Here is a 26,126-nt window from a genome sequence, read left to right on the forward strand (position 1 = left end):
AGAAGTCACAGTTTCATAACTTCAGGATGATAACACTGTTCCACTAACAGATACAAAACAAATACCAACACAATATAAACCAATGAAACGATCCGTCGTTGCAAAAATATTATAGAACACTGCCACCCGTCGTGCATTTATGTGAACTACAACGAAGATGACACGACGAGAAAAGGCAGACCGGAAGAACTGAACAGGAGTAACCAGAGAGGATGATGGGAACTCAGAGGAGTCTGTTCTTCATCCGCAGTTCAGCAAACCCAGGATCCTGACTAGACCCAAAATGTTTGACCCAAATACTCTGAGCTTTAAGACCTGGTGGTCCACAAAGCCTCGTTATAGAGTAGAGAACACAGAGCAGTTACATCAGTTATTGTTGTCGTCACACCACAGGAAGAGAGCGGCACGCAGCTTCTTCTGAATCAGCTGTGAACGTCCGAATAAAGTCTGTTTGTGTTTGAGGGGAAAAACCGCCATCAGTGACCGCCAAGTTCAGGAGACTCAGGGCCAACCGCCGCCAACATGGAGCGGTTTGGTCAGCTCTTCCAGTTTACCTGAGGATGTTTTTAACCATAAAATAACTTAACATTTACTGCATTACTGCAACTAGGATAGAATTGGACATTTTGACTTTGTTTACAATTAGAGTGTTGAAGTCTGAGGTGTTCAGCAGATATTTCCGTTTCCTTTGACGGTTTCTGTCTGCATGAGATTTGACATTGAAAAGCTTGTACGGTGTGACGTAATGTGATGCTGTAAACAGCTAACAGCGAGTTAGCTTTAGCGGTAGCGACTGAAGGTGCGTCTACCTTAGTTTTAGCCTACATCCCCTATACCCATTTAGCGGTTTTAATTTTTAGTTTTTTTGCAGCCTCGTTGCTGCTGACATTTCTCAAATGAACAACCAATCTCCAGGAAAATTTAAACTAACTGTAAAACAATAAGCTGTCACACTCAAACAAAGTTTGTTATTAAAAAATCTTTCTGTATTTACAGGTTTTAACAGACAAGCAGGTAGCCTACAGACAAAGAGTGCCTATATACAGAGCAACACATGATGTTAAAATGAGTGCTAACACATTATGGTATAGACAGATGGACTACAGCAGAGGTACACGATTAGAACAAGTTTTATCACAAACTGCAGGTACTCTACACAGTATCACAAATTGCATGAACTGTACAGTTAAAAACCAAAAAATGGTAAATCTACATGAAATCCAAAGTTCCTCCAGCTGAGAAACACTGAATTATTTACATTTACAGTATGTTTACATATAGTGTGTAAGCCTGTATGATTACATACATTTATAGCTACCTGTGGTGCAAAAGCAGCAAAAAAAATTACAATGCATGGAATTCAATACTAGGAGAAAAAAAAAAAAGTCACTGCTAAATGGTTCTGACCGACACAGTAAGGTTACATCATACATAACTAATATATACTATGGAAAAGAAATGAGCTCAAGTAAATAATCTTTGCTCAAAGTCCTAACGGTCTGAAGTGAAAACAAGGCTACTGTCAGTCGTTCTCAAACAGAAGAGATTGTCATTAATACTTCAAGTTCATGCAAATATAAACAATTTGAAATGGAAAAAAATAAAGTATTCCCTGTTGACCATCCTGCTGGGTAGCTTTCTCCTTATAATGACACAGAAGGTGCAAATAAAAGTAGGCGGTGGGCGTTGGGGGAGGTTATGGGACAGAGTTGTAGCGCAGCACGGGCACTTGGTGGGGGGGGGCCAGCTCTGTGTCCGCCTCGTCCTGGCTGGAGGGGCTGCTCGCCATTGCGGTACTGGGTGGGGGCCGTGGGGGCGTGGAGGTGGAGGCAGGAGCAGAGCTCTGGTTGCTGCTGGTGCAGCCAGCAGGGGGCGCCGCGGGCGGCTCCTCATCGGCAAACTCGGTGATGCTGAAGACGAACTGCAGGCAGCCCAGCTTGATGTAGCTGCCGTGGTGGAGCAGGGCGGTGCCCTCCCAGCCGGCGCCGCTGCCGCCGATCAGGCTGGAGCCGCTAACCTTGCAGCTGCACGCCGCCACCGCCGCGCCGCCCTGCGACTGGCTGCTCATCACGCCGCCCGCCGGCATCAAACCCACGACCCTGTCCTCCTCCCTCTTCTTACTGCGACCTGCACACATCACATGACACACAGCAGGTCTGACAGGCTGCAGGAAGGCGTCATCATGGTGACCAGCAAAGCAGAAACACTACGCATGTTCTACACAGTATCTACGTTAAAAACCTGTCAACAAGGGTCTTCTTCTGTTGTTCTGCTGGAAAAAAATAAATAAAAGCAGCGGAGCACAAAATCTGAACCGTTGCAGTTTCACTTCTTTTACCACATGGAGGTTTTAGAAGCATTTTTATTCCAACCAAAGAAAGTAAAAGATGGAATATTGACTTGTCATTGGAGAAGATCTTTTCCAAACTGCAAAAAACCTCTAATAAAATGTAATACACACCCATTTTACCTTCCATCAATTGTCTGTCCTACTTTTCCTTAGTTATCCAGTTTCTACTCCACGCCATTATTTTTTATTTGAAGTCGTTTTGAGGCATGCTGAAAAAACTTCTCTCCTTGTCGTTTCGAAATGTTGAATGAACATTAATGTTGTTTCCACATATCATCTCCGATGTCGTTGGACTTTGTGTTGCACCAAGTCAGCTTTTTGGGATTCCTCTCCTTTCTAATTGGCTACCTGTCACATTCAACAGGCTGCCTTCTCGCTCCCAGTCGAGGAAAACCTCACATGCTGCAGTGATAGACTGTTTTAGATCGGAGCAGCCACGACGTTCTACCCGATCAGTTGTAACACACTACAGGATGTGTTATCGTAAGCGACAATCTTAATTGGTCGTGTAAATAAATAATGTTTCACTGACGTGGTGCTCCAACTTTACTGCGACTTTATGAAACCAAGCTGACTCTTAGACAGATCAGATCTGGATATGAAGCCCGTTGCTATGGTGACAGACAGTTGTCAGGTCTGACAGCAGTAAGGCAGCAGAGTTCCAACGATCCAGTTAGATGGAGATGATTGCAGCTGAACGGAAACACTCCTCCTCCAGAGGTTTGCCAGTGACAACATCTGAACTTCCCAGGCAGTACTTGGTGTTAAAACAGTCAGCATGTTAGCACCCTTTGCACTTCCAGATCTGGTGGTTTGGTGGTTTGGGTTCCTCTGCCATCATCATGTCTGTGTTTTTATCTGTTGTCATGCGATAGAAATCAGCTTTCACTTTGACATGAAAAGGCTTTTTAGATTTTTTTTTTTCCAAAAATGTCCATTTTATTGATCATGACTGACATGTTAAAAGCAATGAAGGTGTAAAGCCTGTTTTAATGTGTTATTGTCTAGTGTGTGGAGCTGTGCCGAGCTTACGGATGAGTCCCTGGACCCGGGCCACCAGGCTGCTGGGCGCCGCTGGCAACGCCTTCTCAGAGAAGTCACAGGAGTACAGGACGTTGTCCACTGTGGTGCCGTGTTCACTGTAGTTCAGGAGCTCATAGTGTTTGGTGTTCTGTAGAACACACAAACATACACAGATACACACACGCATATAAGAGGGAGCAGATTGATGAAGGAGCTGCAGGACAGGAAGCAGCACATGGAGCTGCGTGCGGCAGCCGTACCTCGTCGTAGAAGATGCAGGCGTGTTTCCCCGATATGTAGCTACAGTGACCGTAGTTGGTAAGGCACACGTCCATGTCAGCACCTGGTGGGAAACAGTGCAGTCACATCGCTGTGCAGTACAGCCTGCAGTTCACGCTTCCAGTCCTTTCAGAGGCATTTCACTCATTTCAAATTTACCATCAGCTCTACTTTCTACATGAAGAAGCCAAACCAGCAGCAGCTGAAGCAGCAGACGGGTTGGAAGCAGCATGCAGCTCTTACCAGATCCGATGTAGAGCGTCCTGTAGCACATGCTGACCGTCTGTCCTCGTCCTGCCAGGGGACAGAAAACAGCCCGAGCCTGCACCTTCTGACCTGCAGAGACAGCAGCGGAGCTTTAACCTTCCACCTCCGCTCAGTAAAACGGAAAGAAGCGGACACCTGGTCGCTCTTACTGTCATGGTGCGGTGGAGGGAGGTCTGAGGAAACACCCGGGGCGAGGAGCGGCGGACTGCCGAGGGCTTTGGGAGGGAAGAGTTGCTGGATCCTTTGGTAAGCCAGGAACCGGATTGTTTCTTCATCCAGCTTGTCCAGCTCAATGCCTGCACACACAAAGCCAATCAGAGCCCTGCCTCCATCGCCATAGCAACCACCATGAGCTACAGTCACCTGAGTAACTTACCTCCAACGTCCCTGGCGCTGTTTCTGCAAGAGGACAGGGTGTTGATGGAGGACAGGGCACTGGGCAGGAGGCAGTCCATCAGGCCAGGACCAGCCTTTACATCTGGAGGACAGAACACAGCAGCTGATTGGTCAGACTGGGCAGCTTTATCTGCTCACTTTCCCTCCATGATACCTCCCTACTGCTGTCTGGTAATAGCCTTCTCAGCTGACTAACCAGCTCATGTCAGCCACCTAATGCCAGCTAGCTAACCAGATAATATCAGCTAGCTAGACAGCTAAAGTCAGACAGCTAGCTGTCTTCTGATGCTGTGGCAGACGGCGCGGTCAGTCCATCAGGTGTGTCTTCACAACCAGCTGCAGTTAGAGACAGTTACTATATCAGCACAAAGAACCAACTAATATTAACTCCAGACCAACTCAAACCGATCCCAGCCATCAACTGGGAACCCGACCGAATTGGTTCTGTGTCAACACATCCCACTAACGGTCGGTGTTCAAGACTCTGTGGATGAGACCGGATCTACAAATAGGTCATCTTGAATGACAGGCTGAGGACAATGTCTTAGTTTAATTTGATTTCAAAGATCTTACAAAGAAGCAGCAAGAAGTTCCACACACATGCAGAACAACACACACAAGTAGCAATGAGATCAAGCGATGGGTTTAAAACAGTTAAACCCAGCACCAGCTGATCAGCTGATCAACTGCTGATGACACTATCAGTGATGGGAGGAGAAAAATGGTCAGCTGTCTACAAAAACTACTGATCTGATGTCAAAACTTCCTTCCATATTCTTTGGTGCCATGGCAATAAATTATGAGCCTCTTATGAACTAAAGTCTGCAAAGTTCTTCAATAACTGAGTAGATCACCTTGGAGAATATGAGTCATAGACAAAATTTTCACATTGAAAATAATGTTGTGTGTAAAGGCTCCCACATAATGAGGCGCACAGTGTGTGTCCAGTGAGATTCCACAAACGGAGCCTGAACGGTTGAGACTTCATAGTGGAGAATACCGACTGCCTGCATCTCTGATGACAAATTCATTCATTTCCTTCAATCGTCATGGATACCAGCAGGTTCAATGAGCCACCTGGGTGCCTAGCTGTGGTTTTTCTCCGATATGAAGCAGTGAAGTACGCCTGAGTATGTGGGGGCCTTTGGTCTGTGGCCAGCTGGGGACCGGGTCTACCTGGAGTCGCTGAGTCGGGCCCCTGCTTGCTGGAGGTCTGCTTGTAGCTGCTTTTAGGCAGTGCGTCTGGGAGGGGGATGGGAGGCTTCTCATCACTACTCAAACACAACTCTTGGAGCTCCATCTGGCTCCGGTGGTTCTGCTGGCTGCTCTGGGGCCAAACTGGGGGCCAGTTGTTCTGAGCACAGGCTTCAGTTGTGCTCTCTGGATCCTTTTTAACCGTTTCTGTTCCTATGTGGTTCATGAGCCCTGAAGGGACGGCCGAGTCCGCCGATGACGTGTGAGTCTTTAATCTGTGCTGCGGGTCCGGCGGCCTGCAGGGGTCCGAGGCACTGTTACAGTCTAGGGGTCCATTGGCTTTGGGAGGGTGGAGCTCTGCCAGGGGTCCGTTGGGTTTCCTACATTTGGGGCAGGGCGCCATGCTGCACTTACACCCTCCCAGCTCTGCTGAGGCGTCCCTGGCTATATGGGCTTCCTGGGGGGGCTCAGGCGCACCGCAGGGCTTGGAGCGCGGCTCAGGGGACATTCTTCCTTCAGTCGCCTGACTTTTTGTCTCCTCTGATGCAACACATGTTCTCTTCCTCTCGCACTCTGGTGGGAGGTCGGTGGGAGTGGCCGAGCGGACCTTTTGGCTGATGGACAGGTGTCTCATGATGCTGCACTGCAGAGCAATGATGTCCTGCAGCCACTGTGGGAAGCAGCACAAACAGTTGAAATGTTTTCAGCGAACCAAACAGTGACTGATTTCCTTCTGTGTCGACTTATTCATCAACATTATCTTCCATTAGTCGTCACTATTCAATAAGCAGTTTTATTTTATTTTCTTAAATAAAAATAAAAATGTCAAAACAACTGTTTTGGCATAAATGTTCCACATTTAAGACTTTGAATAAATTGAAGTTAAACTGAGACTAAATCTTATGACAAAATACTAACAGAGTGTGTGACGGCTGTGGAAATGTCCCAGTAAAGATCCCACTCTCAGTCCTCCAGGAACTGACTGATTCCTGGAGGACTGAGTGGACAGTGAAAGATGGCGGCCATGGTACCCACCTCCTCCTGCTCCAGCTCTGTGGTCAGGTGCTTTGCAGGCTGGTGATGGGGGAGTCCACTACAAACCAACTCCACCTGATGCACCCCAGCAGGAAGCAGCATAGGGGGGGATTCTGGTACTGAGACTTGATTGCATCTGGCACCTGGGCAACAACAACGACTGTCAGAGGACCGCCTGTCTCCTGCCCTCAACAGGGTCTGCCTGTGTCCCTCGTCTTAAAGCAGGTCACTTTACTGATTATCAATACAGTTTTAGTCATGAAACATTTAAAAAAATAAACACTCTTAACCAAAGTGACGTGCACGAAAAGAAGTAAAACAGACATAAAAATAAAACAATAATTAAGACAAAGCACCTCAAGCTTAGTCCAAAAGCAAAGAAAGAAGATAAGATTTAAGGAAAGAGTTTATAACATTGAATCAACCTGTTTGGTTTATAAAGGCTACTCATTCCAAAGTTTAGGTGCAGCAGCTGAAAACACCCCATGACCTTTCACCCTCCTGCTCGACTTTAGCAAGAACTGCTCTGCTGATCTGAGAGAGCATCATGGGACGTGCAAGGGCAAAGTCAGACAGTAACAAGACCGTGAAGACATTAATAAAGCAAATAAAAGAAGTTTAAAGTTAATCTGAAAACGGACTAGGAGCCAATGCAGTAATTTTATCACAGGAGTGATGCTTTCTCATTTTCTCGTACCAGTTGAAAAGGGAAGCAGCAGCATTCTGGAGCAACTCAAGTTCAGGTACAAACAAAAAATGTATCTCAAAAATCTGAGAAGTAATAAACGCGTCAAAGTGAGAGAAATGGCTTAATATATAAAAGCTGGACTCGATTACTGAACTGATCTGTGTGGTGAATTTAAAATCATTCTTGAGTCTAACAGCCATACTGGCAGCAGTCTGAGTGACTGGGTCCATTAAAGAACCCAGATCTGGTTGGACTTCAGAACAGTCACTGGGTTTAAATAATACCTCGGTTTTTTACTTATTAGAAAGTAAACAGCTCAAAATCATCCATGCTCCGACTTCTGCAATGCACTCCTGTATTGGTCAACTTGTCTTAATGAAACTGATCTGACCATCATCAGCATAAAAGTGAAAGTTCAGATGATGTTTTTGAAGAACAGATTTTAAAGGAAGTAAAAAAAGAAGGAGTCCAAGTATGGAGCTTTGAGGAACTCCATATGGAAAAGGACTCAGCAGCTCCAAGTTGTACACAAAAGCTTTTCTCTATTATATATCTGAACCATAACAGAGCAGAGCCCTGGATGTCTATACTCTTTCACATAATGTAGTTTTCAAACTAATCGTTTTCATGGTAACAGAAACATAAATTGTACACCAAGGTAAAATCCAACATGTGGCTCATAAAGACTTCCTCTCTGCAGTGAGCGTACCTTAATGGTTTTCTTGTTCTGCTGGTGGGAAGTCCGGCGGTTGGGAGCATTCTGCCGATGGACTCTCCGGAGGAAGTTCAACCGGACGGCATGCTGGGAGATCCTGTCCTGGAACTGATCAAAGAGCTGGCAGCGACTGGACAGGCTGAGGCTCCTCTGGTTGAGCTGGATTAAAACACCACATGAGATGAGGTGAAGCTGGCCGCCAACCGGCTGACTCAAACGGTCAACTCTGAACACTCTCTCCTACCACGAGATGCTCAACGTGGTTGGGACACATCCACTTGCCAGCAGGCAGAGCTGTCAGTGGGGGGTCCAGGCAGTCCATGTGGAAAAGAAGTGGACAGTAATCACACTGGATCAGCGGGGCCAACCTGCAACTCCTGTGGAGAGAGAACCCGGGTCCATCAGGACACAGCATGTGCCAGGACGGACACCAGCCTGATCAGGCAGTGAACACTGGTGCCTCACCTGTTGCATGAAAAGCAGACTTTGACGGGCAGAGGGACCAAGCCATTGGGGTCCAGTTCGTGCTGAGGCCTCCTGAATGGTTTACCCAGCAGCTCCTCTTTTCTCCTTCGTTTACTGCTACCTGAACAACCACAAGACACAAAACAGCTGAGAAGGCTGGTGAGCTGACATAGTTAGACCACAGAGCTGCTGTCAGCTCGGCTCTTTGTTCATTAAAACAAAGTAAAGGTTGTGTCTGGAACGAAGAAATCTCCATGGAGAAAAGCACAAACAGTTCGATCTGCAAGACAAATCTGTCACAAAGCAGAACCAAAATGGCGTAAAACTCAACTTCACGTTCATCACGACATCTATAAAGAAAGACTATGTAACTATCACTCAACAATAAAACATGCAAGGGAGGCTTTCTTTGCAGATGTCATAAACAAAAACATCAACAATGCTCAAACTTTATATGCAACAGTTGACATCACAAACCCTCCTGTGACGTTACCACCTGAAATCCAATCTAATGCTGCCTGAAACAAGTTTTCCAGCTTCTTTTCAGAGAAAATTCAAAAAATCAGAGAATCTAAATCTAAAGCCAGAACCATTGCGGTACTCAAACAAAACAAATACAGGAAAAATGACCCATTTTCAACTACTTAATTATAAAACCCTAGAAGAAATTATAAGTCAATTAAGTTCAAGCTCCTGCTGTCTGGATGTCCTTCACACACATTTCTTTAAGAAAGTCCTGTCTGTTATTGCTACTGATCTGATCCAAATAGTAACTCATCGCTTACATCAGGTGTTTTCCCCCAGGCTTTGAAAACAACAGTCATCAAGCCTCTGCTAAAAAGAACAGTCTGGACAAATCATTACTGCAGAATTACAGGCCGACCTCTGACCTCCCATTCATCAGCAAAATTATTGAAAAAACTGTGTGTAAACAATTAAATAGTTTCCTCATGTAGGCCTGTCACGATAACAGATTTTGCTGGGCGATAAATTGTCTCAAAAATTAATGCGATAAATGGTAATATTGTTTGAAGACCTTTTTTCATTGTTTTAATGAAAATTACGTAATAATACATGCAATTTCCTGCCAAAGATAGAAACACTTTACTTTCAAAAGACACTTAATACTGGGACTGATACACAAAATAAATAAAACAACCAAAAACAGGAATAAAATAGATTCTTAGTCTCCATTAACAATAAATGTACTTGAATAAAAACTAAACAACATAAAGCCAAAGTGGAAATAAATACTGCATTCATCCAAAAGAGTGCAGATTATGAAGTCTGTATATTATATTGCCCTTCAGTAATCATTAGATTTAAATAGAGAAGAATCCGACTGCCTGATGCAATAGTTCAAACTACAGGATTTTTTTACCCTGAACGACAATCTTAGAACGTTCTTCATTCTGAGATTGTCCCTTGTGTGTTACGGTAGATCGTTGCGGCCGCTCCGATCTAAATCAAGTATTTGCCCAGACTGGGAGAGTGACAGCCTGTTGAATGTGACCGGCAGCCAATCAGAAAGCGCGGATTCTCCTCCTGCTTTCTGAGGGGAAACACGGAGGGAATCCCGAACAGCTGACACGATGCAACCCGAAGTCCAGCAGACATCGGAAACAACATGAATGTTTATTCAACAATTCGTGCAAAAAAAAAAAAAAAATATATATATATATATATATATATATATATATATATATATATATATATATAACTAGGGGAGGAGTTGGAGCGAAATTTTTACCAGAAAACCCGGTAACTTTTCAGCTGTTCTTCGTTAAGGTGACATAAAATGGTTCTAATGATTTTCATTCAGTCAGACTGACACTAGCTACATGCATTGCTGGTAGATTGTAGTAAGGAATTGATTAATGCCTGGTTTCAAAATTAGTGAACTGGATTTATTATTTTGTGTCCATTGTTGGACACAACACGGTTTCGATCGAACCGTTATAGCGAGGATTTCTGTCGGCTAATGTGTCTTTCAGGTTTTGATAATGGGTCGACAATTGGCGACATAAGATCGTGCAGCGCGCGCTGGGCATTACGCTAAGGAAATAAGGAAGGGAAGGTATCAACAGTAAGAGAAAAAGGCAGGAAGGAACGATATAGACAATAATTGAAATGACGTCGATAGTTTTAATTTATCGTGCGATTAATTGATTTATCGTTTATCGCGACAGGCCTATCCTCATGATGACCAACTGCTTTGACTCTTTCCAGTCTGGTTTTCGTGCTCACCAGAGCACGGAGACTGGCCTAGTCAAAGTATTCAATGATATCCATATAAATACGGACTGTGGAAGAACCACAGTGCTGGTTCTGTTGGACCTCAGTGCAGCTTTTGACACTGTCGACCAGGACATATTACTGAATCGACTGGAGAGTTGGGTTGGACTCTCTGGTTCTGTGCTCGACTGGTTTGAATCTTACTTAAAGAACAGGGATTTCTTTGTTTCAATTGGAAACTTCTCATCAAAGAGGTCAAAGGTCACATGTAGGGTACCCCAAGGTTCAATCCTAGGACCCCTCTTATTTAATATTTATATTCTCCCACTAGTTCAGGTTATAAAAGGAAATAATATTAGCTACCATAACTATGCAGATGACACTCAGCTCTACATTACGATGTCACCAGGTGACTCTGAACCATCCAATCACTGAATAAATGTTGAGAACAGATAAATGTGTGGATGTGCCAAAACTTTCTCCAGCTGAACAAAAATAAAACTGAAGTCATTATTTTTGGACCTAAAGAGGAACGATCTAAAGTCAATGCACAGCTTCAGTTATTACAACTAAAAACTAGCGATCAGGCCTGAAACCTGGGAGTAGTGATGGACTCTGACTTGAACCTTGCAAGCCACATAAAGACAGTTACAAAGTCGGCCTTCTATCACCTGAAGAACATCTCCAGGATTAGAGCACTAATGTCTCAGCCAGATCTAGAGAAACTCATTCATGCGTTTATCTTTAGTTGCATTGATTATTATAACAGCGTCTTCACAGGCCTGTCCAACAAATCAATCAAACAGCTGCAGCTGATCCAGAAGCTGCTGCTCGTGTTCTCACTAAAACCAGGAAGACAGAGACATAACAGCAGTTTTAAAGTCCCTCCACTGGCTCCATGTAGCTCAAAGAATAGACTTTAAAATACTGTTGTTAGTTTACAAATCACTGAATGGTTTAGCACCACAATACATCAAAGATCTGCTGTTGTTGTATCAACCTTCCAGACTCTCAGGTCTTCTGGTTCTGGTCTGCTCTGCATCCCCAGAACCAGAACCAAGAGAGGAGAAGCAGCTTTCAGCATCTATGCACCAAAAATTTGGAACAAACTTCCAGAAAACTGTAAAACAGCAGAAACCCTGACTTCCTTTAAATCTCAACTAAAAACACACCTGTTTAGAACTTTATTTTGAAATATAATATGTAACAATGTATTGTTTATTCTATGTTGCATGACTTTGTGTTTATGATGTAAAGCACTTTGAAATGCCTTGCTGCTGAAATGTGCTATACAAATAAAATTTGATTTGATGGAAATTCAGGGGCCACAAACATTCAGCAAACAATCCAAGATAAGCCTACAACCAGCTCCCTGACTCTGGACCTCATCAGATACAAGACTGTGATGGACCAAGATTGGGACAAAACCAGGTCAGGACCAGACCAAGGCCATACGAGGATAAGACCGGGACTAGTGCCAGGCCGATGCCAAAATAATACTGATGAGGCCATAACTGGCGCCCGGCCTGGACCAGACTAGTGCCAGACGGGGCCAGACCGATAACAGACCAAGAAAGTAACAGAGCAGTACTGCATCCCTCTCAGTCCCTCTCAGTGACAGACTGACCTGGCAGCGCAGTGGTGCAGGTCAGCTCACTGGGCAGCTGGAACTGTGTGGGGTTCCTCTCCATGGCTGCTGCAATGAGCAGCTGGAAGGGCCTCTTGAGAAGACGAGGTGCCGGCACTGACTGCGCCGCGCCGTCGGGTTCGACCGCCTGCACATCGTCCTCGGGGTCGGCCGCCTCCTCCTCTCCATCGTTCTGCTCCTCTGATGGGGTCGGGGTGGAGGACGTGTTGGATGTCGGGGTCCCAGGACGGCTGCTGGGCCTGCTGCTGGTCCTACGGTCCAGGAGGCGGACTTGAGCCACACGCAGACCAGGCCCCGCAGCGCCGGCCCCTGGTGGAAGGCCATCGAGCCTCAGCGGGCCGGGGCCCACCTCCAGTTCGCCCGTAGGAGAAGTGGAACGCTTGGTTGACGACCGGTCTGGGAAGCCATTAGTCTGCTCAGACTTCTGCTCACGTTTCTGGCAGCAACAAGAAGAAACCAGGAGAGAGTTAAAGGTCCAGTCAGGAGAAAACTGACTGGACAGCTGCTTTCAGGTTGGAGACATTATGCATTTTCATGAACCAGTTCAGTTAGACAACCCTAACCGCACATAGGTTTCTGTGTTACTGACAGATATTCATACGTGAAGCATGTCATATGAACAAGGTATCAAGCCACTCGTTGTACATTGTACAAATTAGTGCTGCAGAAAATTAAGAACATTTAATGATACAGTTGCAGATACTTGCTAATAATATGTGATTATGATTGATCCCAGGGATGTAACTGCAAACTTATGGACAGTTTTATTAACTTTATTTCATGTTTTATTAAGATGATTCAATGATTTAATCATTGAATCATCTTGTATTGTGCATCTGCAATACAAGGTCTCCAAGGTGTGCAAAAGACACTAGAAACGATAGTCAGTTATCACAATTAACCCAACATCTTACCACTCACCTTTTTTCTCATGTTACAGCGATGACACATCCAGTCTCCAGGAGGAAGCATTTCTTCACTAAGCGGTGGGTTGCTATGGTAAAAAAAGGAAAAATAAAAACAAAGGTCAGCTCTTCAGTGCTTCCAAATGAAATGTAAGGATTTAATTACTGTCATTTAAAGAGGTTTATTTATATGTTTCTGATTTTTAGTAAGCTAATTATTTCATTGTATAGCTTAGCTTTTTTAACAATATAAGCAATACTTAAGGTTTTGGGCATAACATTGTTTTCAGTTGGTGTTTAATTGGTGTGTGTTCAGTTGTTTTGTAATTGTGTTTATATTTCTATGTCTATTGTAAAATAAATTCTCAGTCTAAATGAAGAAAATACCTCTAAATCTCTTCCAAGGCCTTATATAACTATAAAGGTAGTAGCTTCTCTGTCTCCACCTAATGGACAAAAAACTGAATTACAATACAAACCGCACAGTGAAGTACCCAGCAATGCCGCTTCCAGGCGCAAACTGCAGGTACTTTAGTCATCTGTAGGTTACACACCGCCATCCATATCACAGATCAATAAACGGAATCCTGAGATGCTCTGACATCGAGACTCAGCTCGAAACACGCAAGCAGAGAGACACCCTGAGCGGAAAACCGGCTGACACGGAGACACAAGCAGTGGACGGATAAGAACAAGCCGTCCTTGAATCTGAGAATGTGTTCGTTTGTATTCGTCCATTTACTGCCTCTCTAACCTTCATGTCGAACTTTAACGCCGATTACTAAGATGGCGCTTGACCAGAAAAAAGCAGGGAGGTCGCCATATTGTAAACACAGGAATGGTGAACACCATTTTTAGCAACATTGCCTACACTGCTAGCAGCGAGGGAGACAATTCCACCCCCTGTCGGACGGGAGAAGAACCTGCAGTGTTCTGCTGTCATCACTGAATGCCTATTAAACAGTTATATTCAACAAGTTGTGCTTGTTGTGAGACACGCAGCCCTGCATGAGACACGCAGTCCTGAACAAGAGGAAAAGATAGCAGTAAGCTACAAGAAAGAAGATACATGAGTAGAAACTCTGGACCTGTTCTATTCATCAGCTCTATGCCAGAAACAAAGCCTTGACCAAAAAAAAAAACTGTCAATGTGGTCACAGAGAAAAAATTGCGTAGTTTATTTTAAACCCCTATCAAAAACCAGAGGTGAGGCTAACATCACCTTCCGGTCCGGCTGACCTCCGTTGGGCCAGAACTCACTGCTGTGGCTTCTTCCCTCGCTTGGCTCTTACCAGCACTGTAAGTGGAACGCAGCCGGACAGTGGTCGCAGCACAGCAGGTCTCCCCCCTCCCGGCAGCTGTCGCAGGTGTCGTGGTTGGTGGCCCTGCCGCTCCTCCGAACGTCTCTTACAAGCTTCCGACTCCTCTTCTCCACATCCTCGGACTTCGGAGGCGCCAACAGAGTTTGGATTTGCTGCAAAAAAACAAAACAAAAAAACAGGACAAGTTGTTGTTAATGAAAGCCGCGGCTGCTGCGCACACAACGGGGGGAAGGCATGCAGCTGAGCGCCCTCAGACACGGTTCATGAAGCGCCACAACCACACAACTTCTGGCCTCCATTCCCAAACCAGAGCGCTGACTTTACTGGGAGATCATGACGCTTGACAACAGAATTGCCGAGTTTCAATTGTTAGGAAAAAAAGAGCAGAGTTACAGAGGGGAAACCCGAGCGTATGCATTGAAGTAACTCTACTGAGGCCTTCTAGCTTAGCAACCTCACCTCCATCAAGCCTCCAGAGGTATCCAGATCGTACACAATCGTCGGGGTCTCCATTTTGTCCCACATTCATCCAGAGGCAGATCTCGCAAGCGAAATCTGTGGTACCGGTACCAGTGTGGTACCAGACGCTTAACGTAAATCCTCAATAAAAAGTTTGAATCCAACTGCTTTGGTGGCCAAGCGATCGCTAGCTAGCCAACGGAGCTAACTACTAACACAAGACGGCAGCCAGTCAAGGTTGAGAAGCTAGCGGGCTTGCTAGCTTCTGTTGTTGCCTTTAACAAAAACTACGAAAATGGAAAATAATTGTGCTATAAACGCGTCGGCTCCGTAGCGGCGGCGACAATATAAACACATAGAGAATACATCCAATATTTTATCGCCAGTCGACTCTTGCTCATGGCGACAAAATCCATCTGCGGCCTAGCTGGCAAGCCAAGATTCTTGTTTCTGCTTCTGCCAAAAAACAGTCCAGTAAAGCTGCAAACCCATCCAGTCCCATTGTCAAAAGAAGACAGAACTAGAAATATGTGGACGTGCTAAGGCTGTGATCCAAAGAGCGAATATGGGTGTGCTTTCAAAGCGGAATCCTCCGTTCGTGGATGTGGAGATGCAAATTTTAGTGAATGTTATTGTTGTGAAAAGGCTGTGCATCTACACTGGCTGCTAGCAACATCCTCTTCCAGTTGGCGCAACCGCGAACTGCCGGCCGCGCATGCGCCATAAAAGGCTACAGCTAGTTTTCAAGGATACGTATCGCGTGCAGTTGCAGGCGGTGGCTCTGCGTTCACGAGACTTCTCGTGTTTTCAGTACTTTCCTTTTGAGAAGACGTAATTTGTTGGCGCTGTTCTGTTAAAGTTGTTGTTTTTAGATAAGTTAAGTGGCGGTATTAGTATTTAAACATCGTTTTTTTAAGTCACCTCGTACTTCAGGCATCCACCGTGAACCGGATTCTAGGAGTTACAGATCTTGGGTTTCTGTGTGTAAAGGTATCACTTTGTATAGTTTTAAACTGGATCATTACTTTTTTTATTCATTTAGAACAGAAATGTAATCATTTCCACAGCTGTACAAGACAAATAATCCATTTAATTTGTATTTAAGCATAGAAAATATTACAAGCGCCCACTAAAATGGTATTATTTTTCAAGTAAACATACTTAATGCTAAGAATGTTGCTACATTTTACTGATTTGATGTTGATAGGTGGCAACACACTTAGACATGCATCTAATAAAATTATGAAACATCATTGTTTCTGTTTCAGCCTTTATTTCACGTCATTTTTTATGATAATGAAACCCCCCAAAAACATAATGTCAGATAAATAAAAATAATGTTGCTAACATAAATGTCAGGCTTCTGTTATGTACATTTTTGTGTACTTGGTTCTTGGTTGGGGCTCTTTTGGCTTGTTGATGACATGGCATCCCGATCCATCGCTGTCTGTGGAAACTTCATCCTGGTAATCAAGAGATGTGGATTCTGAGAAACTCTGGGATCTTGATTTTCAAATTAAGTGCAAGCTTTAGTTTCATTTTAAAAAAGAACTTTGCATCATTATGAAACAGTCTAGTTCTTTTTCTTCTTAACACAAATACACTTCTGAGATTATCTCTAGTTCAGGAGCAGCTGGCAAAAATGTCAAATTACTTGAGAAAACCAGTCACATTATAACATTAGGAGACAACATAGAAGAATGTACAAGTCAGAACATGTTTTAAGTGCTGCAAATTCTAGCATACCAAAAATAAAGGTAAAAGTTAAGAAAAAGTAGTCAAGAAAAAAACATTACAGATATATAACAGTCAAGAAAAAGAAACAGCCAAGGGGCTTCAGTTCATAACAGTTCATTCAGTTGTTTTAATAGCTATTTTTTCCTCAGTCTTTGATAATCCGGATAGAAAACTTCCCTTCATTGTAAAATGCAGCATAGCTTGGATTCCTTTCAAATACCTGGAACAATGAATATGATCTTTAGCTGGTACCAGCAAAGAATTTATGAGAAAGTCCGAATTGTTCAGCATGTTTTTTCCATTGAGGCCAAGTATGACGTCTTCTCATAAAAGCATAAATTGTGTTTCTACGTTGTTGTGGATAAATTCAGAGATTCTGCCGAGACGCATTAACAAAAGGACAACACCAAAACAAGTGGAGAACATTTTGAGGCTATGAATCACAAAACACACAATTTACATTCAATTCTTTCTTGAACATAGAATGAATATATACCTTAGTAGGATAGATTTTATGAAATATTTTACATGAGAGTTCTTTATCCTTCCTGATCACTGAACCACTGAATCAAACAGGTTGATCAGCAGCTGTGCAGCTTCAGGTCTGGCTGCAGCTGCGTGGCGCCATCTAGTGGAAAACTTTAAGAACTGAGAAGAGAGAAACCCACAGACTCCTGACTAAATGCTTGTATGAGATAAAAAATATCTACACGTTAAGTTAATAATTGTTTTGCTCTTGATGTAAAATTTGAAGTTGAAGAATTAAGTGAATAGTGACCTCCGGTTTATTGGCGCATCTGCCATGTGTAAAGGCAGTGGTTGAAAAGTTTGTTTTTTCTCCTTTTTGGCCCTGACCACTATCTGGCTTTCCAGTGTCTACATATAAACACTTACATTTTATGCAACATGGGGTTATGTTGAGTATTGCTGTTGGTGAAAAGATTTATTAACAACCCGTTTGTATAATAAACATCAAAGATATTAAATGATGTAGACAGGACAGAAATATTCCAGTGTCCAGTGATCTCTGAGGTTATTTTTGGGATCTACAAGAGATACTACAAACAAGTGACCATTGACTGAAGCTGCCTGTCTGGTGTGATATGAGTCTAACAACTGCCCTTTGATCAGCTGTGAGGTTAGATGATGAAGGCCAGATGGAACCGGAGCGTTCAGTGAATCAACCATTTCATATGCATTCAAATCTTCTAGGGAGATGTTGGCGTGTAGCTGTTTGCTTCTACATTTAATGCTTTTCTGTCTCCCCTTGCAAAGATTTTCAGCTTGGTTTGAATTTGCAGCAGGAGAGGTTTTTTTTCCAGGTTTTTCAGCAGCAGTGAAAAGAAAACTATCAAGCAAACTGAAATACTGGAATGCTGAAAGAATACAAACAAAGAATCTGATATTTCCCAAACTAGCTTTTGGGGTGAGAAGAAAAAGACAAGCACTGAACAGGAGCAGTTACTGGCATGTTCCTGTCAGGTGGCTGATGGGTTGGTCACAGAAAGCCATTCATTATACAAGAAGGACTACAAATGAAGCAGCGTGGTGAGCAGTGGATATGAGAGGCAGAGACCTCAGCTAAGGCTAACGGGGCAAAGGCAGGGGAGAGACAATACACAATATTATATCTGAACAATTCCTTCAAACATGATCTATTAAAAATCAAAGCTTCAGGCATGCTGTTAGGTTCCTGAGGAAAAAAGGGGAACGTGAGGAAGACAATTATGTCAGGTAAAAAAAAAAAAAAAAGCATGCAATGCAACAACCAAAGCAAATTAGTAATCAATTAAAAAACAAGGAAAACATGTTCATAAATAATGCAAAAAAAAAAAAAAAAAAACGAACACAAAAAGTAAAATAAATAAATAAAAATAAAAACACACTACAGATGTTGGAACAAGCTGCTCTGCTCCCCTTCACAGCAGGTCAGAGGGTCACGCTAGGTCAGAGGGTCACACTCTGCCCAACCAACCAGCTGCCTTGGCAGAAACTGATACGGAGGAGAAGCAGCTAAATTGTCACCAACCGACGACAAGACCAGACATCAGAGCGTCCATGTGCGCTGCAGCTGTAAACTCAGCGTGCAGATGGTCATGCAGAGGGTCAGCAGGCCAGAAACTGTAAACTGCAATGACCTCCAGCTGCAGCTGGTAACTCCAGCAGATCTCCAATGAGCAGATCAAGAACTCCAGTCTGCTGACATATCCCTGACCCTACTGGGTTCTCCAGGATCTTGGGTCCGCCTCCACTGATTGTGGGCGGAGGAATAAGGGGCTGAGCTATAAAAGACTGAGAGTTGAATATGACTACAGTGTCCATGAAGAGTCCGGCAGCATGTCCACGATGCAGCACTATGACTGTGTGGTGATCGGGGCGGGAGTCCAGGGCTCCTTCACAGCCTACCAGCTGGCTAAACAAAACAAGAAGACTCTGCTGCTGGAGCAGGTGAGGTGTGTCACAGACACACACACACACACACACACGAACACCCCCCCCCTTCCACCCAGACCCCAAACATACACACACACGCACACACACACACACACATACACACACCCCACACACACACACACACACACATACAGCCTGTTTGTAATTGTGACCATGTGCAGTGTATGTGAGCCTTTTCTGCAAAAGTACTTTTTCTGCTCATAAACTGCAGAAAACCTCCTGAAAGGTAATAAATAAGCAGAAAGATTAAAAAAGCAAACCCTGATCTGGTTTAAATACCATGACTGTTCGCTCAAAACAGCTGAATAAGATGAAGTTACCTTGAAACTACTCATTGGTCAAGACAGTTGTTGAAATGTACAAATTGTAGACAATAGATCCTCTCTGCTATCTGTAGAGAGGACCTAGCAGAGAAGCTAAGGAAGCACAATGTTCAGAAACAAACTTACATCAACATAAAAATGGAATGTAAAATAAAAAAATAATAAGCTCGATTACTGTTAGAACAAAACGATGAAGTATTTGCAGTAGAAGAAAAATAAATTCAGGTAACTTTGACAAGGAGGAGAGGAGATTCACGTATGGAAAGAGGAGGAGTGAGGAGATGAACTTGATAAACCCAGAGCAGTGATTAGCTGGGTGTTAAAGGGACATTATGACCAGGAGAGAAGAAAACTTCCATTTACACTATGTAACATCTAAAGGCTGACTGAAGTTCAAAAACAATATTGTTTCAAGATAAACTTTGAAAATCTGAGGTCACACCGGTGAGAGTCGTCATTTAAGGAAAAGAAATATAAAAGTGAAGGGTGGGGTCTAAACAATTAGTGATATTAAAATGAACTGCAATTGATTAATTAGACAGAAGCAAGGCTGTGGCTCCACTGGGCCCTCTGACCGGCACCAGCAGGGAAGGTGGGTGAAGCGTCTTGATCAAGGACACAACAACGTTGGACGGAGCGAGGATCGAACCAGGAACCCACCGATTGCAGGACAAAGTTTTAACTTTCCTTTAAGAATGGCAACAACGTGTCTGAACTGGAAGCATGATGAACTGTACATACAGTGTCCTTTGTCAAGCTGCGTAGATCAGGCTGTTCTGATTCACATTCTTTAGTCTTTCTGCATGATTTTATCCAGGCCTGCAGCCAAGACTGTAAGCAAGTGACCCATAAAGGAGGCGTTCTGTCTGCTGTTGCATAAGTGCAACAGGTGCACTTTGGTCTGCAGACAGTGGGGCGAGTGAAGGCCGGATCAAACTGGGCTTCTTAATCATCTACTACGGTTACAACAGAGGTTGTGTTGTCACGTCGACAAACGAGGTCAAAAAAAATCTTTTCATAGTCTATTAATAATAAATATCAAAAACAAGAATGATGGAATATTGAACAGTATTTAATTTTAATTTATTTTTGCTAATACTCGGCCTGAACAAGCTGAACTGATAATGAATAATGTAAATGATTTCACAGCAGTGTTACTGCTGTCTGATTGGCCCAGAGCAGCTGAGGCTACAATGCAGTAGCTTGTAGCTTGTAGCTTGTAGCCACAGTCATTCAAGTGTCTGAATGAAGGATTCAAATAGACTTGATGTGAAGAAGTTTGATCATAAACATGAAAAAAACCTGCATTCTGGTTTCAACCAGCCTACTGTTCTCTTGATGCCCGCATGTCCAAACTGTCCTAAGAAGACATTGTGACGGATGTGTTCAAATCAGCTCTGAGGTCCAACAGGTCCAGTACCGACACCAGACCAGCAACCGAGCCAACGATGTTTAGCAGCGTTATGATGAGCTCTGACAGCTGACTGAAACTTTTAAACAGGTCATTACTGTATAGATGTTCTTGATTAGTAACTCCTTTCAGTAGGACAGGAAGATTAAATTTGTTAAGTTGTCTTGATCAAGAAAATGTTTCAAAGGTAAAACCTTTAACTATGAAGTTCAGCTACAGCTTCCTGAAAACCATTTACTGAGGACAGATGAATTATTTCTGAAATAATGATCAATGGAAACATTATTTGATTGGGTCCAACATGGAAGCTGAAGGTTTTGATTCAGCTGATAAAATATAAAATTCTGTATTCAGTATTTGTGATTTTTTTATTTTTTTTGGTCCACTGTGATAATACATTTTGTCAAAATGAACCAAACACTGTATAATCATAAAGTTGAGGTTGTGCTGAAAATAATGATACCAAACAAGGCAGGGTAAATAGTTTTTAAGTTTTAATAGTTTTTAAAATAAAAGGGTAAATTCAAAGTTAGTCAAAAACGGCCATTTAGATCCCAAACCTCAGAGGGTTAAACAGACAAGCCTCAAAGAAAATCACAATCTTATTATTATTGTTTTTTTACACTAAGCAAATCATTTTCTGTACTTGAGTCGATCACAGCTGCAGTTTTTCTGTACAGGAGGACCTGATTATTTGACTTCATGTTTTCTGTTTCCTTCATCTGAACCGTTTTCCTCCAGTTCATTCTGCCTCACACCCGAGGCAGCTCCCACGGCCAGACGCGCATCATACGCAGAGCCTATGAGCAGGACATTTACACCCAGATGATGGAGGAGGGCTATGAGATGTGGGCCCAGCTGGAGAAGGAGGCCGGAGTGACGCTGTACAGGTCAGCCAACAGCTGAGATGAAGAGTGGAAAAGTGTTGGAACGCAACGTGAAGGCTTGGCCAGATTGAGATCCAAGAAACTGTAAATATTACATTTAAAGTGATGGAATATTGTGGGAAAAGTTCAATATCTTTCGTCAGTCATTTCTAAAAGTATGTACATAGTGGTTACACACAAGGGCAAATTAGAGAAACTAACTAACCAAACAGTGGTGTTTTTGCACAGGAAGATCCAGCAAAATGACAAATAATGTTTGACTTTTTCCACAAAATATATATTTTTTTCAAACGTATCTATATACTGCACCTGTATTAATACACATTATGCACTTTTGGATGTGATGCTTATAATATTAGTAGTGACCTTACATTTTTACATTACCTTATTCTCTACCAGTACAAGAATAAAGTGTGTTTAGACTCGGTGAGCCCAGCAGTCCGTTCACCCTGCCGCCTTCCTCTCTCCTCACAGACAAACTGGACTGCTAGTCATGGGACCAGAAACCAGTGGAGATTACCCGCTGGTCAAGAGAACCTTGTTGAAGAACAAGGTTCCCACGGTGATTCTGAGCCGTGATAACTTCCACCAGCACATCCCCAACGTGGTTCTGTCTGAGGGCCACGGGGCCCTGGTGGATGAAACCGGCGGCGTTCTGTTTGCAGACCGGGCCCTGAAGGCGGTTCAGGTACGGCTCAGCTTCACTGCAACGCAGGCATCTCACTTATATCCATTTAACTTTGTTTAAAGGTATAGCTACATGTTGGAAACATTCACTTCATGTAGCATAAACTGTAACCATATGTGTTTATGCTGTAAGATATCCAGACATGATATTAAAGCTGTTTGTGTCAACCTGACTTACTTTGTTTAAAAAAAACAAAAGAACAAAGCCGTCTGCACAATAACTACTTAATGACATGATGTTTAGAAATAATGTCCTGATATAAACAGTTTTTATGTGTTTCTTTGATTTGAAACATTCTTGGAACACGTTTGGTCTGTTTCTCCAGGGTCAGTTTCAGAAGTTGGGTGGAGTCATACGAGATAATGAGAAGGTTATGGAAATCAAGCCTGGTCCGGTTGTCAAGGTGACGACCTCAGGAGGAGCCTATCAAGCGAGAAATGTTGTGATCACTGCTGGACCCTGGACCAATAAGCTCCTGGCTCACACTGGTATCCAGTTACCACTGGAGGTATTCATACATGGTGTCATGTGACAGTGTTGAGATGACGGCATGTAGAGTATGACACGTCACAGGATCAACTTGATTATATTAGTTGATCAAGTAGTTCAACAAAATGCAATATAATTAAATATCAATATCATAAAGTTAGAATACAGGGTCTGAGCTGAATGTTGATTTTGTTGTTGCTTATTTCTGGCTACATATTTCCTGCCTTAATTGTACAATGAGCATCACTTTAGACAAAACTTAGTCTTTAAACTCCAACAAAGTGACAATTTATCAAAGGGACAATTTATCATCCAGCAAACTGGTTAGTAACCCCGTATCTGAAGCATGCATGTTAGACTGAGTTATGTTGTTGTGTCTTTGCACAACAGGCTGCTAAGATTAATGTGTGCTACTGGAAAGAAAAGACTCCTGGGAGTTACAGTGTGAAGCAGCGTTTTCCATGCTTTGTGGTCACTGGGAGTTTGGAGGCTAAAGAAGACATCTATGGCCTCCCGTCGAATGAGTATCCAGACTTGATGAAGGTGAGTGAGCGTGTAATAAACATGTAGCTTTTCCTCAACGGTTGAAAGTGAGGCAGCACAAAATATCATCATCGCAATATCAGTGTGTGCAACATTCAGACTGCAAAGGACTGCTTTAGTGCCAAATAAAACTGTCCAAAACAGCCAAATAATTGTTGGCTGGTGTATTCCTACTGTGTGTGCAGATTTGCTACCACATGGGCAGCAAGACTGACCCGGATTACAGAGACCTGCAGACGGACACGTCTGACATCGAGATCCTGAAGCGATACGTTTCCAGATGCATACCCGGCCTGGTTCCTGAGCCTGCTGTGGTGGAGAGCTGCATGTATACAGTAAGGGTGGAGGAGGGGGCTCTCTGTGGCTGCAGAAACCCCCAGAAGCATTTCTGCCTTGACGTGTCATGTTCTGGGTGTGTTTGGGTTGTTATTTATACTCAGGCGTAAGATCTCTGCAGGTCAGGCTGAACTTTTAAAATCTGTTCTCCTTCTTGCTCCATTGGGATGAAATTCAGGTCATTTTGTTCTCGGTTTCATGTCATCCACGCCTTCTTGTGGCGAACTAAAGGCATTGTTAGTTCACCAGGCCTTTGGTTTAAGGGAGTGTTGTTTGTTCTTCCAGAGGCAGAATTTTGATTTCTTTTTTTTTTTTAAAGGGCTTTAAAAATGGCTGCAGAGGTTTAATAAAGTAGGCAGAAAAAGTGAAACTGCAGAAAAAAAACAACATGAAATGTGCATAATTCAGATTGCCTTTATGTATCATAAAACATTTTATATCTGACTCGTTCTATTTTGCTTGTTGTGTTTGTGTAGCTGACTCCTGATCGCCACTTTGTGTTGGATCACCATCCAAACTACAGCAACATCGTCATTGGAGCAGGATTCTCAGGTATGTCTCCAAAAACATCAAAGCCAACTCAGGAGTCATATATTGAAATCCAGGATGCCATGACAGTTACTGCAACCTCTCCTACTGTTGAGAACCTGACCTAAGGTCTGAGCCAGGATGAACCTTTTCTTTTTAACGTTTCTATCCTGCTGTGTTGGCCACAGGACTGCTGCTCCTCATGCTGTTGTGCAGGTTCATACTGCAAATATTTTTGGGGGCATTTTTTTAGTCAGCAGACTTATACATTTCTTTTGAATTACAGAAAAATAGTCTCTCTCAATTTCTTTTTATTTAGGCCTTTTCAGAAAATGTTTATTGTATGAAATGTGAGAAGCTCTATGTGATTCATGCTGAGAATCTCCCAAAACATTGAGCATGTGGAGGCTCAGCCGTCTCCTGTCAGCCTCGGCCTTTAGCTGTTGTCTTGGTCGTGACATGGATTTTATTTATTTATGTTTTACTTCTATGATTCCTCTCCTTTAGGTCATGGCTTCAAGTTCGGCCCAGTCATTGGAAAGCTCCTGTGTGAGCTCAGCCTGGGAGAAGAGCCTTCCTTTGACCTTTCACCTTTCAAAATCAGCCGTTTCTAGTCAAAGATGAGATCAGCTTTGTAGGATCAGGACTGGATTCATGAATCCTTCCTCCAACTCTTTCATTCTTTCAGATCATTGCTATAATCTGCAAAGTTTACATGATGTCATCAGTTTTACATGTGTTTAACAACGAGCCGTTTACATGACATAAAATTCTGGTTTACTTTGCTTAGTGATCTCACCATCTAGATAAAGTTTAAATCTTAGTGACTACCTGAAGGGGATCTTATTACAAAGCAAAAACACCTTGAGAGTCATAATTTTACAAATGAAGTTGTTTTTATCTTCACTTTAAACTTTCTGACATTCAGACCTTGCCATTTTTAGTCTGACTTTATATATGGCAATAAAATTGTATCTGAATGAAACTTCTTCCAAGAGTAACTGTAGATGTAAATGCTCAGTTATTGTATCTGTGCATCAATAGAAACATTTTCTTATTTTACTGTTTTTATATGACCTACCAGCCGTTCTCAGAGCTTCCTCTCGGTAATGAGCTGCTGGAACTTTCCTCAACTCCCAGAAGACTTTCTGTCTGAGTTTCCATTCATTATTTTTATGTGTGAAAACATCAATGAGGAAAACTCCTTAGTAAGCAGACAGCAGTAACTCGCTGAGTCAGGAAAAGCCAACGTCAAAGGAGCTTCAAGTCAATAACTAGAATTTATTTACAATATTGCAAAGATAAAATTAACAAGTGGTCAGTTTTTCAGTGAAGAAAAGAAACGAGTTTTACAAAGCTAAAATGAATCATACATGTTTTGTATATAAATACAGTGAATAAGGGGTTAGCCAAAAAAAAAAAAAGAAGAAGAAGAGGTGCATGTAAGTAAAAATACGTCGACTTTTGTGTCGATATCAGATATATTTAAAAAAGCATCCAAAAATCACACATTGTCAAATTCCACCCAAAGCTCTCAGACAGACACATGCAGTCAGTCGCCTTTGACTGGACCCAAAATGACTCACTCAAACTCATCACCACACGTCAAGTAACTGAACACATGTTCTGGTTTCAGAACAGATTTTCCTGTTGCTCAAATTAAAATGAGCCAAATGTGACACAGTAAACAACTCCACCAAACGGCTTACATGTGATTTTGGTTCCACAGGCTGTGGGTTAGTTAGGAAC

The 26,126-nt window shown here is 42.9% G+C and overlaps 2 protein-coding genes across 3 annotated transcripts; one reads left to right on the forward strand and one right to left on the reverse strand.

Moving 5' to 3' along the window:
- Window positions 1-884: 884 nt before the first annotated feature.
- LOC129369810 (PHD finger protein 12-like) lies at window positions 885-15,672 on the reverse strand. Its single transcript, XM_055045450.1, is given in 16 exon segments — window positions 885-2,127; window positions 3,383-3,521; window positions 3,634-3,716; window positions 3,896-3,988; window positions 4,069-4,215; window positions 4,296-4,397; window positions 5,492-6,179; window positions 6,545-6,648; window positions 6,651-6,687; window positions 7,942-8,106; window positions 8,192-8,324; window positions 8,413-8,533; window positions 12,275-12,731; window positions 13,217-13,289; window positions 14,493-14,674; window positions 14,982-15,672. Coding segments are annotated over 16 exon segments (3,021 nt in total). The 5' UTR covers window positions 15,048-15,672; the 3' UTR covers window positions 885-1,696.
- Window positions 15,673-19,045: 3,373 nt separating this feature from the next.
- pipox (pipecolic acid oxidase) lies at window positions 19,046-25,807 on the forward strand. 2 transcript variants are annotated; one of them, XM_055045453.1, is made up of 8 exons: window positions 19,046-19,166; window positions 21,648-21,796; window positions 22,268-22,481; window positions 22,807-22,989; window positions 23,361-23,513; window positions 23,699-23,848; window positions 24,326-24,401; window positions 24,885-25,807. In XM_055045453.1, exons 1-8 carry the CDS (start codon window positions 19,056-19,058, stop codon window positions 24,989-24,991), a joined length of 1,143 nt encoding a protein of 380 aa, XP_054901428.1. In that variant the 5' UTR covers window positions 19,046-19,055; the 3' UTR covers window positions 24,992-25,807. The 2 variants fall into 2 exon arrangements, with proteins under 2 accessions (XP_054901428.1, XP_054901429.1); XM_055045454.1 differs by having other exon boundaries at window positions 19,058-19,171.
- Window positions 25,808-26,126: the final 319 nt, after the last annotated feature.

The sequence above is a fragment of the Poeciliopsis prolifica genome, unplaced genomic scaffold (assembly GCF_027474105.1).
Source record: "Poeciliopsis prolifica strain line A6 unplaced genomic scaffold, Auburn_PproV2 SCAFFOLD022, whole genome shotgun sequence".
NCBI classification, from domain to species: domain Eukaryota; kingdom Metazoa; phylum Chordata; class Actinopteri; order Cyprinodontiformes; family Poeciliidae; genus Poeciliopsis; species Poeciliopsis prolifica.

What these genes read in the sequence shown, in the direction of transcription:
- pipox (XM_055045453.1), top strand. Translation starts at nt 19,056, where the DNA reads ATGTCCACGATGCAGCACTATGACTGTGTGGTGATCGGGGCGGGAGTC. An exon ending in GCCGGAGTGACGCTGTACAG is followed by an intron (nt 21,797 to 22,267) that starts GTCAGCCAACAG and finishes CTCTCCTCACAG; the next exon opens with ACAAACTGGACTGCTAGTCA. An exon ending in GGGCCCTGAAGGCGGTTCAG is followed by an intron (nt 22,482 to 22,806) that starts GTACGGCTCAGC and finishes CTGTTTCTCCAG; the next exon opens with GGTCAGTTTCAGAAGTTGGG.